The following is a 14,439-nucleotide window of genomic DNA, read 5'->3' as shown; positions in this document are numbered from 1 at the left end:
TCAGGATCGGTAAATTTAAGTGTCGTTCATGAGGAAGAGAGTATTTTAATCCATCTGCTCAGAGGTTTGGCGGTTTGGTGAGCGGCGCAGAGAAAGCTGAGAGACTGAGAGAAGACGGATCCTTTGGTGTCGAGGAGGTGACCCCAACAGGACAAGAAGCCTCAAGGACAGAGGAGGAGAGGGTTCAAGGAAAGGAGAAAGGCCTTTAAAGAAGAAGAGAGAGATCTTCCTCCGAGGACTGAGATGTCGATAATGAGGATGGAGTTTCACATAAGAACTCATCATGAAGGAGTCGCTTCAGAAAGAGCTGCGAGGCATTTCAGATCGAGGAGGAGGAGGAGGAGGAGGAGGAGGAGGAGGAGGAGGACAGTTCACCCACAGGAAATGAGAATAAAAGTTGAAACTGGGAGTCTGACAGACAGAAACTGGACTCAACAGGTCTGACTGTGAAACCCTGAGCTGCAGAAAGTCTGAGCTGAGTTTGGACCTGTGTGCATGTTTTAAAGGAGTATTCCACCAATTTAAATTTAAAAAGGATCAAAATCAATGCATCAGAATAAGAGATTTTTTTTTTTATTGTTCTGTATAACTTCCTTGGGCTGAGCACAGGTCCCTCTGCTGCTGGGTTGATGCCCTTCTAAGGCCCTGTCCAGCTCTCCTGGTGTAACGGCCGGTCTCCTGGTCTGGCTGCTCCATCCCCTGCTTTCTAAATACTGACGGGGACGTGTCCCCTGCGTCCCCCCGACATCTACGTCATGCTAGTCATGGCTATCACAGCTTGGAGCCTACAGCAGAGATGAGCAGTGGGCTGCAGAGGTCTCACTTCTTTCTGACTCCACACCTCTAGATTTTTTATTACATTTTCAGACTCTTCCTCAGACCTGACTGACGCTGACTCAAGTGACTCGAGGAAATTAATCAGACTTCACAGAGCTCCGTCTGAGACACAAAGGCCTCATACAACATGTTCACACATGCAGTCGTACTCTCCAAGTCCTCCAAACACGCCCTGATCTGTCAAATCATTCAAAACTTGTTACACACTTGGACCGGACAATCAGGTCTGACTCCAGCAGAATTAATCAGCAGAAACGTGTCTGTGCAGCAGAGGGACTGTGGACTGTCACCTCACATCACCTGTGGGCTGTTATAACTGCAGCAGCAGTCGTCATCATGTTCCTGTGCTGCCTCGGGCTTTAATTTAAAACTTCCCAACTGTATAACAAACTCTTTCTGCTGTCACACATCCTGACATTAAATGTCACAGCTGTCACACCAGCAGAGGGAAGTAATTAATTGGTCGTCTTTTCACTGATGTCGTTTTTGTCAGGGCCACGTTGGAAATGTTTCCATTGGTTTGCTGTTTTTAGATAAATCTATAAACCAAATCTGAATTATGAGCTTATGAGAAACAGTGACACAAGCGTCTCAGTGAGTGATGAAGTATTTTGGGATTTATTCAATTAAAAATTAAAAAGATGTTTGAAAAGATTCAATGACAAAATAAACAAATGACTAAATACTGAACAACCTACAATCACTGAAATACTCCCACAACTAATAATACAAACATGTATCTTACAATCGAAGAAATGACTTCATTTATTTTGTCAGGTTTTTATATTTTGATTACAAATAAAATTTTCATCCATCCATTTTCAACTGTGTATCCGGGGCCGGGTCTCAGGGGCAGCAGGCTGAGCAAAGCACCCCAGACGTCCCTCTCCTCAGCAACACTCTCCAGCTCCTCCTGGAGGACCCCGAGGTGTTCCCAGACCAGATGAGATCTATAATCCCTTCAGTGTGTTCTGGGTCTGCCCCGGGGCCTCCTACCAGCTGGACCAGGAGGATCCTGATCAGATGTTGAACCACCTCAACATGAAGGAGCAGCGGCTCTACTCCGAGCTCCCTCCAGATGTCTGACTCCTCCCCCTATCTCTAAGGCTGAGCCCAGACACCCTACAGAGGAAACTCATTTCAGACGCTTGTATCTGTGACCTCATTCTTTCAGTCACTACCCAGAGCTCAGGACCATAGGTGAGGGTTGGGACGCAGATGGACCAGGAAATCATTCAGGAGTGATGGTGGAACAGAATTAAAGTTTCCATCCAACAAAAATTAAAATATATATTTTATGTAATTAACCTTTGAAACCTGAGCAGATTGGCTTGATTTCTTTTAAAAAACATGGGAGGAAGGAAATGACCCAAATAAATTGGCAAGAAATTAGTAAAAAAAAAAAAAAAGAAAATTAAAAACAAGAAAATCAGTTTGAACATTGAATAAATAAATAAAAACAAAAACACAAATAAGGAAATAACTAGGAAAGAGTACTTAAAATTATAATAGTTTTGTACCATAATTTCAAAATGTAATAAAATAATAATACTTCAAATAATAAAAAATAATAGTTTTCCTGTAGTTTTATCTATTGTTTTTTCTTCAGTTCGTGATTCATTTCTTATCAAGGTGCTTGCTGCCTTTTCCCCAGGTTTTTGTAAGAAATCGCACCAGTGTGCTCAGAGTTATTTGCGACAGGCGTCTGAAAGCAGCACAAGAAAAGTGATGTCGCTCCAGGTTTTAAAGAGTTAAATCAAATTAAACCAAGATGAATAGACTATATGAGAATTTATGTAACTATAACTCATAGTATTTACTTAATTTACTTTAATTAAGTTTATGTAATTACTGCCAATGTGAATCAACAACATATTTGAATCACATTGAATTTATTAACAGCAATAACAGAAAGTTTTGACTTTAATTAATAAATTGGGTAGATTCTATGAGCTGTAGTTACATAACTTCACCTTATTCATCTCAGATGGTGCGTTTTAAATTCAGGTTAGAATTACTCAACTCTATTGGAACAGAAATTTTACAGGTGATTCAAATATGTAAATCTGACCAGACTTAATCAATTTAGTTTAATTAAACTGGAAATAAAACACATGAGATACAAAACATTTCAAAATCAAATGAAAATACAGAAAATGCATCATGATAACTGCTGCTAGGTTTATATTGAGTTTAAAGTGTTTAAACATCTAAATTCTACATGATTTTCTCAGCTGATCAAATCTTACTATATAATGACAAAAAACTCTGTGTGTGTGTGTGTGTGTGTGTGTTCCACGTGTTTCTCCTCACTGACCTGGTCAATCCATGTGAAATTTGGCACAGTGGTAGAGGGTCATGGGAGGATGCCAATGAAGCAATATTACATCAACTGGCCAAAGGGGGGCGCTATAGCAACCCATTGAAATGTCAAACTTTGAATGGGCATATCTCATGCCCCGTATGTGGTAGAGACATGAAACTTTGCACAGAGATGCCTCTCCTCATGAGGAACACATTTGCCTCAAGAACCCATAACTTCCGCTTATATAGATTTTCCACCATTTTGAATTTTTTGAAAAACACTTCAAATGGATCTCTTCCTAGGAAGTTTGAGCCATCTGCATGAAACTGGGTGAACATAATCTAGGGAGCAATATCTAAAGTTCCCTCTTGGCAAAAGTTGGAAAACTTCCTAAAACTGAGCTTCTATAAGGCAATGAATATTGCGGAGGCGTGGCTCATCACATAAAGGTGTAGAACATCTCAAGGGTTTCACCCATCACCACGCAACTTTGTAGGCATATGACCACACATAATCTGAGGGGACCCCTCCATTATTGAGCCCATCAAACAAAATGGGGGCGCTAGAGAGCTCATTTCTTATCTAGGCCTAACCACCATATGGATTTTTACTAAACTTGGTAGATATGTAGAACAGGACGCCTCAAGGTGACTGGAGAAATTGAACTCTAATTGGCAACTGGGTGGCGCTATAACAACAGAAAAATGCTTCAAAATGGCTAAAATGCGACCGATCGCTGTGGCTCCCCCTGTGGACCAATGTTGGTGTTGTTTCTAATGTTTGCTATGACTAAGTCATGGTATGGTATGCTGTACATAATCACGGAAACTGTCAGTGTGTCATTCTGTCAGTCAGTCATTCTGTCTGTCCCACGTTTTTCTACTCACTGACGTGGTCAATCTATGTGAAACTGCACATAGGCATTGAGGACTGGCATAGGTAGAAGGTGACAAAGCTACCAGTGGCTATGGACTAGTGTTCTTATAAAAGGGAATTATCTGTAATACTTAATTCATTACTGTCTTAATTAACCCAGCTGATCGGACACGCTGAGTCTTTTTATTTCTTCATGTAATCAGGGAGGAATTTCTTCCAATTCATATTCTGCAAACAGAAAAAAAAGAAGAGATGTTAAATTATATATTTCTGCTCTGAATAACTTCGACAGCTCTGATTATTTTCTCTGGCTTACATTTTTGCCCCAGGTGGATTTAGACTTCTTGGTCTTGACATCCTCCAGAGACTCGTACATGTTGCCCTGGTCGGCGGTGGCCTCCCCAGGGATCTGCTCGTAGGTGTTATCATGCAGCCCAGCAGGACTCGGCCCCTGGGGGACCTCAGCGTACATGGCATCTCCCTGCTGAGCCGACTGAGCTGAACTCTCTGCGGGCCCCTCAGAGGTCTGGTACAGCGGGTTGGACCGGGACATTTCCACATCATCATCCTGCTGCTGCGACCTGGAGCTGCTCGGCTTCTGACTGTCTCTGGGGTCGTGGAGGGAGTAGGTGTGGCAGGTGACCTTCTTCAGCGCAGTGGGTGAGTAAGATGATGATGATGATGTTGAGAAGGAGGGACTGCTGAGCTGGTTAGAGTACTCCGTCTCCTCCTCCATGCTGCTGTTGTTGAGTCGTGGTAGAGATCTGCTCCTGCTCTCCACCTGTGTCAGCTCAGAGTAGGTGGTCCCTGTCGGACAGAGGTCACCTGGATAACTGGTGTCAGCGACGTGAACAGAGTCAGACGTTAGTGCTGAGTTTGTGTTTCCTCTGAGTCTCTCTGATCTGTTCTCGTCAGTCTGGGTTTCACTTTGATGTGATGTGGTTTCGGGCAGAGATCCGCTGAGGGAGAAGCCCAGAGGGATGCCTCTCTTTGGTACAGGAGGAACTCCCTGAAAGACACAATGATGGGACGTTATCAGTCTGGTATCCCATGATCCTCCTCAGCAGATGGAGCACTGTCTCATCACTTTAAATTATTGTGAACAACCAAAACTCAACGTTAAATACGGATCCGGATACAGACGGAGCCTTCTGTCCGTGCTCTGCGTTCATTTCGTCCGTATTTCTGCACGTTTCCATAAAGCTTACGGATACGGGCCAAACGGAGCAGTACCACTGGGAACCGTGGGGGCAGTGTTGCTGTCACTACCTGATACGTAGCTCTAGTGAGACACGAAGAAGAAATAACAATTCAATTTCTCTCATCGGCAGTACTAGAGAAAAGAATTCTCCGTCCTCTAGTCGCAATGTATTTAACAGCCTCACCGACCACCGCCTCCTACAACGCTGCCTCTGTTTATGTCTTTTATGCAAGAGGTACATTATCAATATCTCCTCCACAGTCGCCATGTTTGTTTTTGAGTTTGTTGTTGTCATAAACTTTTGACTCTGGGCTGCCTCCTGATGGATATATTGGTTAACATCCATGCCAACGTAAAGGGCGCATGGAAGCATGTGGGCAGTGACGGTAACATCGTTTGAAACGGACGTATACATTTTCATACGTAAAGGGAGCGTAAATGGGCCTTTATGCTGTCTGACCTCCCTCCTCGCTTGTTCTCAGCTCCAGGCTCATTGGCTAATTGGATGTCAGTGGTTAACTGTTGGTCGTTAACCACCAAGAATATTTTTGACCTTTTACATGTCAGTCCACAGGTTAATTTCACTGCGCTTCAGTTTAGTATTAGTCACTAACACTAAGCTGTACCTCAGCTAGTAAGGTATTAATGCTACACTGGTTAGCTAACTGCCACCGCTCTATATTGGGTACCACCCGGGTCAGGTGGCAGCTAGCTGGCATTAGCGCTCATTCAGTGATTACCAAATGTAATGTAATCTCAAACCATGGTGGCGTTGCTGTGGCAACATTTTGCCCACCCTCCAGTGTCCCTCCAGGCCCCCAGGAAGTGCCCTGGGCTTTGAAGCCAATTGTCGCATTTGCCAAACAGTGTTATTATACCACCTGACGTCCTGCAGCCCACAAAGACTTTTTTCCATTGACTTACATGGTGAAAGACACGTCTGTAAATCAGTAGACACATTTTTCCGAGGTCATCCTGGTGAGTGAGTGGCTTAATTTTGAGCCACAAAACCTATTTAGCATCGTTTACCACTGTTAGCTTTGTTAGCACCATTACTGACATCAGCACAGCTACTGGTGTTAACATAGTTAACAGTGATAACTTGCAGCTCAAAAATAAAGCGCTAACCCACTGGGGTGACCTGAGGTGAGACTGGAGGGTGGGTGTTTCCACCTTGTTTCCACATGTTATCGCAGCTAGAAAATAAAATAAAAGGCAAGAGACAACACAGTTAAAAATTTCCCACAACTGAAATCCCTGAAGGCATAAATCTTTTAAATCTTTTGGAAAAAAACACAACATGTTATGAATATATTCTTAAGAAGCTGGGCACAGCACTTTTTACTAAATGTCACTCAAACAGGAAATAGTAACTTAATCGGGGACTACTTTCAGCAGTGGATTAATCCACAGTATGTGTCAGCAGGACAGTGTGTGTGGGATTGAGCCAAAATTTTAATTATTAATATTAGTATTAATAATTAAATACGTTTTAAATACAGCACTTGGACTGTTTTGAATAACTGTATCCTACTTCATACTTTTACTTCAGTACAGAGAAGCTTTGATGACAAGAGACACAGAGGGGGCGTGGCTCGATGTGTTAAAATTACGGTCCGGAACCACGGAAACACTGTAATTTGGAAACTCAATTAGGATCCTTTGTTGTGGCGGACACACAAATTCCCTGGTTCAATGGCATCACACAATGTGAGGTGGTTACTGTTACGACCCCGTACGTAGTATAAAGAGCGAGAACGTGCATGTAGGAGGAGGTCAGGCTGGGCGGAGGGGTCAAACAAACACAGGACTTTCACCCAGGAGACTGCTCGTCATGTGCGATGTCAAACTAAAAGTCATTGTTGACGTCTTTAAACTTTACGTAGATACGTCAAGTTATGTGACATAATTACATCACTTTACGGTGTATTTACATCCCATACGTAACAAAATTAGTTATTTTAAAGAAAGCACATCTTTTTCTAACTCTAACCAAGAAGTTCTGGTGCCTAAACCCAAACATGCTGCCACCACATAACAGGTGATCGGAGGTCATGGTCATTTCACGTGTGATCATGTTGTTGTCTGCTCAGGAAGCCATTACTCCGCTATATCTTTACATAGCAAACAGTTGCTGCTCTGAAGTCATACAGAGGTTGATGCTAAAACTTTTGTACATGTCAGCAAAATTTTGTATGCAGGACTTTTACTTGTAACAATGTGTGGTATTCCTGCTTTTACTAAAGCCAGTGTAGGCTGCTTTTTCCACCACTGTAAAGGTGTCAGACACATTGGAGCTGAAGAAAACCTTATGATGAAGTACAGAACTCAGAACTATTTTGCACGCAGCACACTTGTCCAACAAACCAACAACACAATCAATCTGTTGAAATTTCCGTCATACATACCTGTGAGAGAGACACTGTGTCTACAGACACGGCTCCTGTCAGCTTTCTGCTATTAGTTTTAGGTGGCAGTGCAGGGGGCAGCGTTGTAGGAGGCTGCGCTGCTGGAGGAGGAGGCTGCGCTGCAGGAGGAGGCTGCGCTGCAGGAGGAGGAGGCTGCGCTGCAGGAGGAGGCTGCGCTGCAGGAGGAGGAGGCTGCGCTGCAGGAGGATCACTCTGCGGCTGAACCCTCTGATTACTGCCAGGGTCGCTGTGCAGATCATTTTTGTGGTCCCACAAAAATGATCTTCTCTGATTACTGCCAGAGTCGCTGTGAAGATCATTTTTGTTGTCCCACAGAGTCCGCAGAGCTTGGACACTCACTCCAGACTTCTTGTTATAATTCACCACATCATACAGCTCACCTGTGTCTTCCTGAAAATACCAACCAGCGTTACTGTCATCAATAAGGGAGACATGAAAATGATGCAGGCACCAGTCAAACTAAACCCACAGTTATGGCTTTCAGAAACAGATGCACCAACTGGCCAAACAGTGCGTTGAGTTTTACTGTGTGATTCAACCTGTTATGATTAAAACCAACTGTTGTTAAAATTACTGACTTGTTTTATATCAGAGGTGATAACGTTTTATACTAACGCAATCAAACACTGAGCTGCAGGCAGTCGAGCAAAAAAGCAGTACAACAGTAAATGATTCAGCACACAGAGGGATGGACCAGTACCTCTTTAATTTCATGGTCACAGCTTAAAAACATTTTTTTCAAAGGTTCCTTTTGCAGCATCATCTCTGGTCTTTGTTTCAAGAGTCTGCAGCCATGCTAACAGACTCTGGCTAACCCCACCTCAGCCTGGGAGTGTTATGGCCAGTCTCGCCTTACTGTGCTGTGATTGGGTAATAACATCGACATGTAGAGGTCAGAGCAGGCCCCCACAAAGTGCTCTGGACTTGGAAGCCAATTTTTGTAATGGTACAAACAGTGGAATTACAACTGCTGAGTCCGTCCAATGATGCTGTTGGGTCCAAAAAGACCTTTCCCATTGGCTTACATTGGCTCAGTAGATGTATTTTTTAAGCATCACTACTTCTACGAAATGACTCATTTCATTATCAGGATTAGATTCATTCGGGTTGATAAAATTTGGAAAGACTAGAAGCGCCACACGATTAAATGATTTTATACCCATTCAAGTTAGCAGAGAGCTAAACAGGAAGTAGCCAGCTCAGCCAGCGGAAGTCTCTAGTACGCCTGTTCTATGGACCCAATCAGCAGTGTAGTGGAGGGTTTACACAGGTACACAGAGTTTACACACGTCCTTTCCTGTCCGTTTACAGGAATATATAGTTGAGTAGACCCACTCCCTCCTCTGTAACCTACCTAGCAGTACACCCACCTCATCAACTACCACCACACCACTGGGCCCAGTAAAGCAGCACCAATCATTATCACAGTTTCATACTGCAGAAGTAGAGCCTCCAACGCTTTATCCAGGTCTCTAAATACGTCTATGGATTGGAGGCATTTAGGGTTAAGGCAAAGAGGTCATGGTCAGGGCTAGAGCTAGCCAATCACAGCAACGTCAGTGTGTAACGTCGCTGGACGCCATTAGTTTGAAACGCTGCTAGACGGCGTCAGTTTAAAGCGCCCCTGCTGACAGTGCAACATAAGAAGCTGGAAAGTCCCAATGGGGCAGATGGCACTTTGACCCGGGTGTCCGGTGTTCACTCCACGCATGAATATAGGGCCAAACCATGATGTTTTTGTCTTAATCTAATCACGTGCTTTTGTTGCACAAGGAAATAAACGTAAAAACGAGGTGTCTTACCACTGCTGTAAGATTATTTACAAAAAGACATCGTGTCTCTAAAGAACAGACACTTTACATTTCCTGTGAAAACAGAAGCGTATTCCACAGGAACTCTGGGAACCACTATAAAGTCATTAGGATTCACCCTGAAGTTACCATGACCATCATCGCTAATCAAACAGTTGTTCTAATTTCAGCCTGAACAAAAGTGGTGCATTTAAAGTTTAACACTCAGAACAAACTACTCCTTTAGTTAAACACATTATAACTTACTGCTCCTCACCTCATAACAGCTGGAGGTCAGGTATTCTCCAAAGGGCTGGATGGGGCTGACTTTGTAATGTTCTATCAGCTCAGTGAGACTGCCGTGCGTCTGACAGTCTCCTGATATGACAAACTGTCCATCCTGATTCTGGGTGATGACAAAATGGCGGCACCTGTCGTGGCCCCTGTGGAGGAAGAGCACGGTCAGTGAGATAAATCAGAGAGGCAGTAAAGGAGCAACAGAACGACGCTGGACAGACTTGATTCGCCTCACTTGTAGGACAGGATGTAGCCGATGGCTTTGTCACTGAGGCGGATGAGAAAACAGCCCAGAGCTTTATCTCTCAGCAGATCTTCCGTGTCCCTGAGGTGGAGAGTGAGACAGAGCCAATTGAACAGTCACAGGCAAATTAGGTTTAAAAATACCGCTGCCGTGTCATAAAACCTCTGTTTCCTCTGAGTGATGCACATGAGAGTAAATAAAAGACATACAAGGTGGACAAGGACCTGATGATGATGATACATCCATTCCTGTTGCACCCAGAGTCATCGATCCTGTCAGATACACTGATTATTAACCCTGCTGTTACATCTGGAAGCAAGTCCATTATCTTATGTTTCTTTCCTTAAAGCAAGACTACTTTCAACTTTCTGAAATAAGTGAGTTAAGAAATAAAACACATCCTAACTCAGGTCTGTACTCTCTGAGGTCTTACAACTACAGACTGGTGAATGTTAGCAAACTGTACTCACTTAGAAATGAGTGTTTTAACGCTGCTTTGCAAAAAGGTTTCTTTAAGAGTTCTTTATAAGACTAAGGGTGTCATTCAGACCTTTTTTCATCCAAAGAACCCCTTTTGAAAGAAAGACCTCCTGAAGGATTGCTGATGCTTTAAACAATCATTCAGGAAGTCTTTCTGGTGTTAGAAGATCTTCACCCTCAAAAATTCAAATAGTTTAAAATGGAGATCTGTCAGGGTGTGATCTAGATGAAACACTTGGGATATAATATGGTTCTTGGTAGAACTCCTGGGTGGGACCCTTATAGTACCCAGACTTGAAGTGAATGCAAAGTGAGTGTTTGGTGTAGTTACATATGAAGTCAATGCAAAGATGTGAGTAGACACAAATTTGCACCTGGTGACGCAAAATTTGTGCCAATTGCATACTTGCGTGAGTTGAATTTTTTTTTTACTTGAGTAAGAAATTCATGTGACACTGTGTCGCCGATCAGCGTTGAGATCTAGCTATCTGGTTTTCCGGACATTAGCGCAAATCAGAACTGGAGGCCAAACAAGGTCGACGCCTGGAGCTCTACGACTCATCGTCAGTGCAGAGAGAGAACAAATAAAGACTTATAAGGCTTGGAGATCAGTGAATCACAGTTTTCCACATTCTAAATGCAAATTTAGTTGAATTCAGTACGACAGTTTTGTCACCGAGGAGATGTCTCGACAAAGTGGGCAGTTCACATTCATTTACCAATATAAACCAGAACGTAAGGGCCGTTTCATAGTCAGTGCAAAGGCACGCAGACACGAACGCACTGGGACGCATCGAGATGCATTGGCCGCCATGATGCGTGAAAATGAAATATGGCGGGCGAGGAGGAAAAACTTTGCGAACTTGTATGGGCACACCCCCATTTATATGACAGTACAGGACAGCACTCTAATAAAATAGCAGTACAAGCTAGCCGGAATGTACAGATGTATCTGCTACCTCCTATTGCGCGAGCGATGTATTGGATTTCAAGTGTCGCCCGCGTCGCTCATAGTCAATGAGTTGACGATGAAAGGAAGTGCGTTGTTCACGTCGCTTGCTCGCGTTGCGTGCGTCGACTATGAAACAGCCCTAAGAGATTCCCATAATGCATGCATATATGTGCTACGTTCTTTTCTGCGTTTCCAACATGGATCATCTTTAAGTAGGTCTGTTCTGTTGAGTCTCATTGGAGTGTAATAATATCTGCGAATTATTTTATATTGAATAAATTTGCCTCCTAAAGTGGTTGTTTTTTGCAGAGACATTGCTGCTGTCCTGCCCGGATTGTTGTGCCCCAAAGCTGGGTATTTTAAGCCAAAACATGACCTTCTCCATGTGTTTTTTGTTTTTTTTGCCTAAATCTAATCACATTTTAACCACAGCATTGTTGAAACGTAAACTTTCTCCATAATTATATACAAATGTAACATGTCTGTGGTTTGCAGAATTATATGATGCCAGCATTTATTACAGCGACTGGGTTAAGCAGCAAAATGTGACTTAAAAAATACTCTATTACAGTAAAAGTCCTGCACTGAAAATTCACATACGCAAAACCAAAAGTACTCTGTGAGTTTTATAATACTTTATAGTAGATTATTGGATGATTACGTCTGATGTATTAATGTGCAAGCAATGTTTTACTGTTGTGGTCGAGGTGGAGCTACCTTTAACTAGTTTATATCCTGCTGGGTAGTTTAATCTATAACAGTGAGTTATATGCTGTAGTGTAATAAAAGTGACTTATGCTGTCAAGTAAATTTAGTGCAGAAAAAGTACAATACTTCCCTCTGAATTGAGTAAAGTTGTATGAAATAGAAATACTCAGATTTTCCCTTATATTTGTTCTTGAATAAATGCACATGTTAGATTCCACCTCAGTGTTACTGTTCTGTAGCTACAGCCTGAAACTAACAGATAAACAAACATGTAAAGAACAGAATGATCGACGGTAAGCTGCAGAAATCTATTCAGATAAAGTCAAATACAAAGTCACAACCTGTCAGAGCCACCAGAGTCAAAACAAGTGTCTGCTGTGCATCAGTGTATCTAAACTTCTCTTCTCTCGGTCACCACAGTGGTTGAACTCTGTTCTTACTTTCTTGCAGCGAAACCTTGAAACCAGTCAGGGAAGTTTCCATTGTTGACGATGAGCGGCGCCTGAGTCTCAGTGAACCACCTCAGCACCAGCTCCTTCAGGCCTCCCTCTGATGGATCCATGTGAAGATCAACAGCCGACATCTTCTCCGTCCTCGCAGGTGTGTCAGGAGCTGACAGAGCTCAGTGTGCATGCTCTCTGCTCAGATGCCTCTCTAGAGGAAGACGAGGTGCCTCATTTGACTGTTTCTGTTGGGCTGAATGGTCGTATTGTTTCAGTCTATCTAATGACTCTTGTTGGGCTGCCAGTTTCATTTCACTATCTGTCTTCCTGCTCCCAGATTGAACTTTAACAGCTCAGTATCATGGTACCTTTTTATTTTGTTTGTTTTATTTTGTTTGCCGAACTAGTTTTTCCACTGCTAGACTGTGTGGGAAGTGCTGGAGCTGATGATAGGATCAGGAACGTGAACGTGTATTTGCATGTGCAAAAATCTGATCTCACAGTCTCATAAGCTCACTCAGCCCTTCCCAACAACGTCAACTATTCAAATTTACAGTGGCGTCCGTTCGGACATCTGGAGCCACATTAATTCTGCAGGTATGTTGGTCATAAACCAGAGTCTCAGCAACATGTTGACCTGATGAACCAAATCCCACAGCAGTCCATCCACTTTTTCATCAAGACAGTAAAATGCCAAGTATTAACCTCATGGTGGGTCTAGTTAAACAGTCAGAGGATCGTCACTTGGCACAGGATTCATCCTCTGGGGAACACAAATCACTGTAGCAGATTTCATGATAATCTATCCTCTAGTTCCAGAGATATTTCACTCTGGATCAAGGGGTGAAAAGTGAAACCTTTGCTCAGCTGCCTTAAACCTGTATTCTTGCTAATGGCCAGCAGGTGGCGACTCCAGACTAATTGAATAGAGGTCAATGAGAAAATGAGCCAACTTCTCAGTAAACATTTTTCCTCGTGAGTTTCGGCAAGTGCTCGGCAAAGGCCAAAATACCAAACTCTAGGCTTTGAAAAGGGAGTCCACAAATCCATTGGAAAGTGACCCAGTGACTACGCCCGCTGTTTTCGCTACTTAGCTTGGCTTGTTAGCATGCTAACATTTGCCAATTATTAGTAAAAACAGAATCCAGCGGAGGCTGATGCGACTGTCTTTAGTTCTGCAGGTATTTGGTCATAAACCAAAGTATCGGACACATTATTATGACCTGATGATGGCGCTAGATGAACAGTCAGAGGATCATCAGAATCAGGATTCATCCCCTAGGGAACCTGAATATCTGTAACGACCATCTATCCACTAGTTGTTGAGATATTTCAGTTTGGATCAAGAGGTTATCTTCATGTCTGGAAAGTGATGTTAATGCTGAAGTGCCTTTAGTCTGCATTCTTTCTAATGGCCAGCAGGGGGCGACTCCAATAAGACTGTATTTCAGTGACAAACTGAGCCAACTTCTCCCTCAGTAAACATTTTCCTTGTGAGTTTATGGTCTCACTCACTAGTTTCAAGTGTTCTTCAACACAACTTGATGATCATTCTGTAAATGAAGGTCCCATTACAGTAAAATAGACCGTACAGCAGGGCGCGGCTCGGTGCTCTCAGCGTCTCTCTCAAGATCTAAGTCAGTTCTCAGACGCTCCACCCTTCATCTAAATATGGTCGCAGCAGCAGTCCAGCAGGACTAAACAGCACCACCTACAGGCTACAACTGCCATTACACCCCACAATACAAAGGTCTTACTGGCTGAAGGTGGCGTTTCATCAACATCAGTGTTTTTGTGTTGTTTGTTTTGTTGTTGTGTTCAGAAAATTCAGTTACAATCTGCACATTAGATTTTTAATGGACCCATTTGTTTGTAGA

The 14,439-nt window shown here is 43.0% G+C and overlaps 1 protein-coding gene across 1 annotated transcript; it reads right to left on the bottom strand.

Moving 5' to 3' along the window:
- Positions 1 to 3,890: 3,890 nt before the first annotated feature.
- On the bottom strand, positions 3,891 to 12,905 carry LOC125881013 (uncharacterized). Its single transcript, XM_049563929.1, has 6 exons — positions 12,560 to 12,905; positions 9,971 to 10,060; positions 9,716 to 9,881; positions 7,628 to 8,038; positions 4,335 to 5,027; positions 3,891 to 4,246 (listed from the first exon to the last, which is right to left on the bottom strand). Exons 1-6 carry the CDS (start codon positions 12,700 to 12,702, stop codon positions 4,202 to 4,204), a joined length of 1,548 nt encoding a protein of 515 aa, XP_049419886.1. The 5' UTR covers positions 12,703 to 12,905; the 3' UTR covers positions 3,891 to 4,201.
- Positions 12,906 to 14,439: the final 1,534 nt, after the last annotated feature.

Source organism: Epinephelus fuscoguttatus, linkage group LG2 (genome assembly GCF_011397635.1).
Source record: "Epinephelus fuscoguttatus linkage group LG2, E.fuscoguttatus.final_Chr_v1".
In the NCBI taxonomy this organism is placed as follows: Eukaryota; Metazoa; Chordata; class Actinopteri; order Perciformes; family Serranidae; genus Epinephelus; species Epinephelus fuscoguttatus.
Note: the sequence above shows the minus strand (reverse complement) of the source record. Positions and strands in the feature narration are given on the sequence as shown.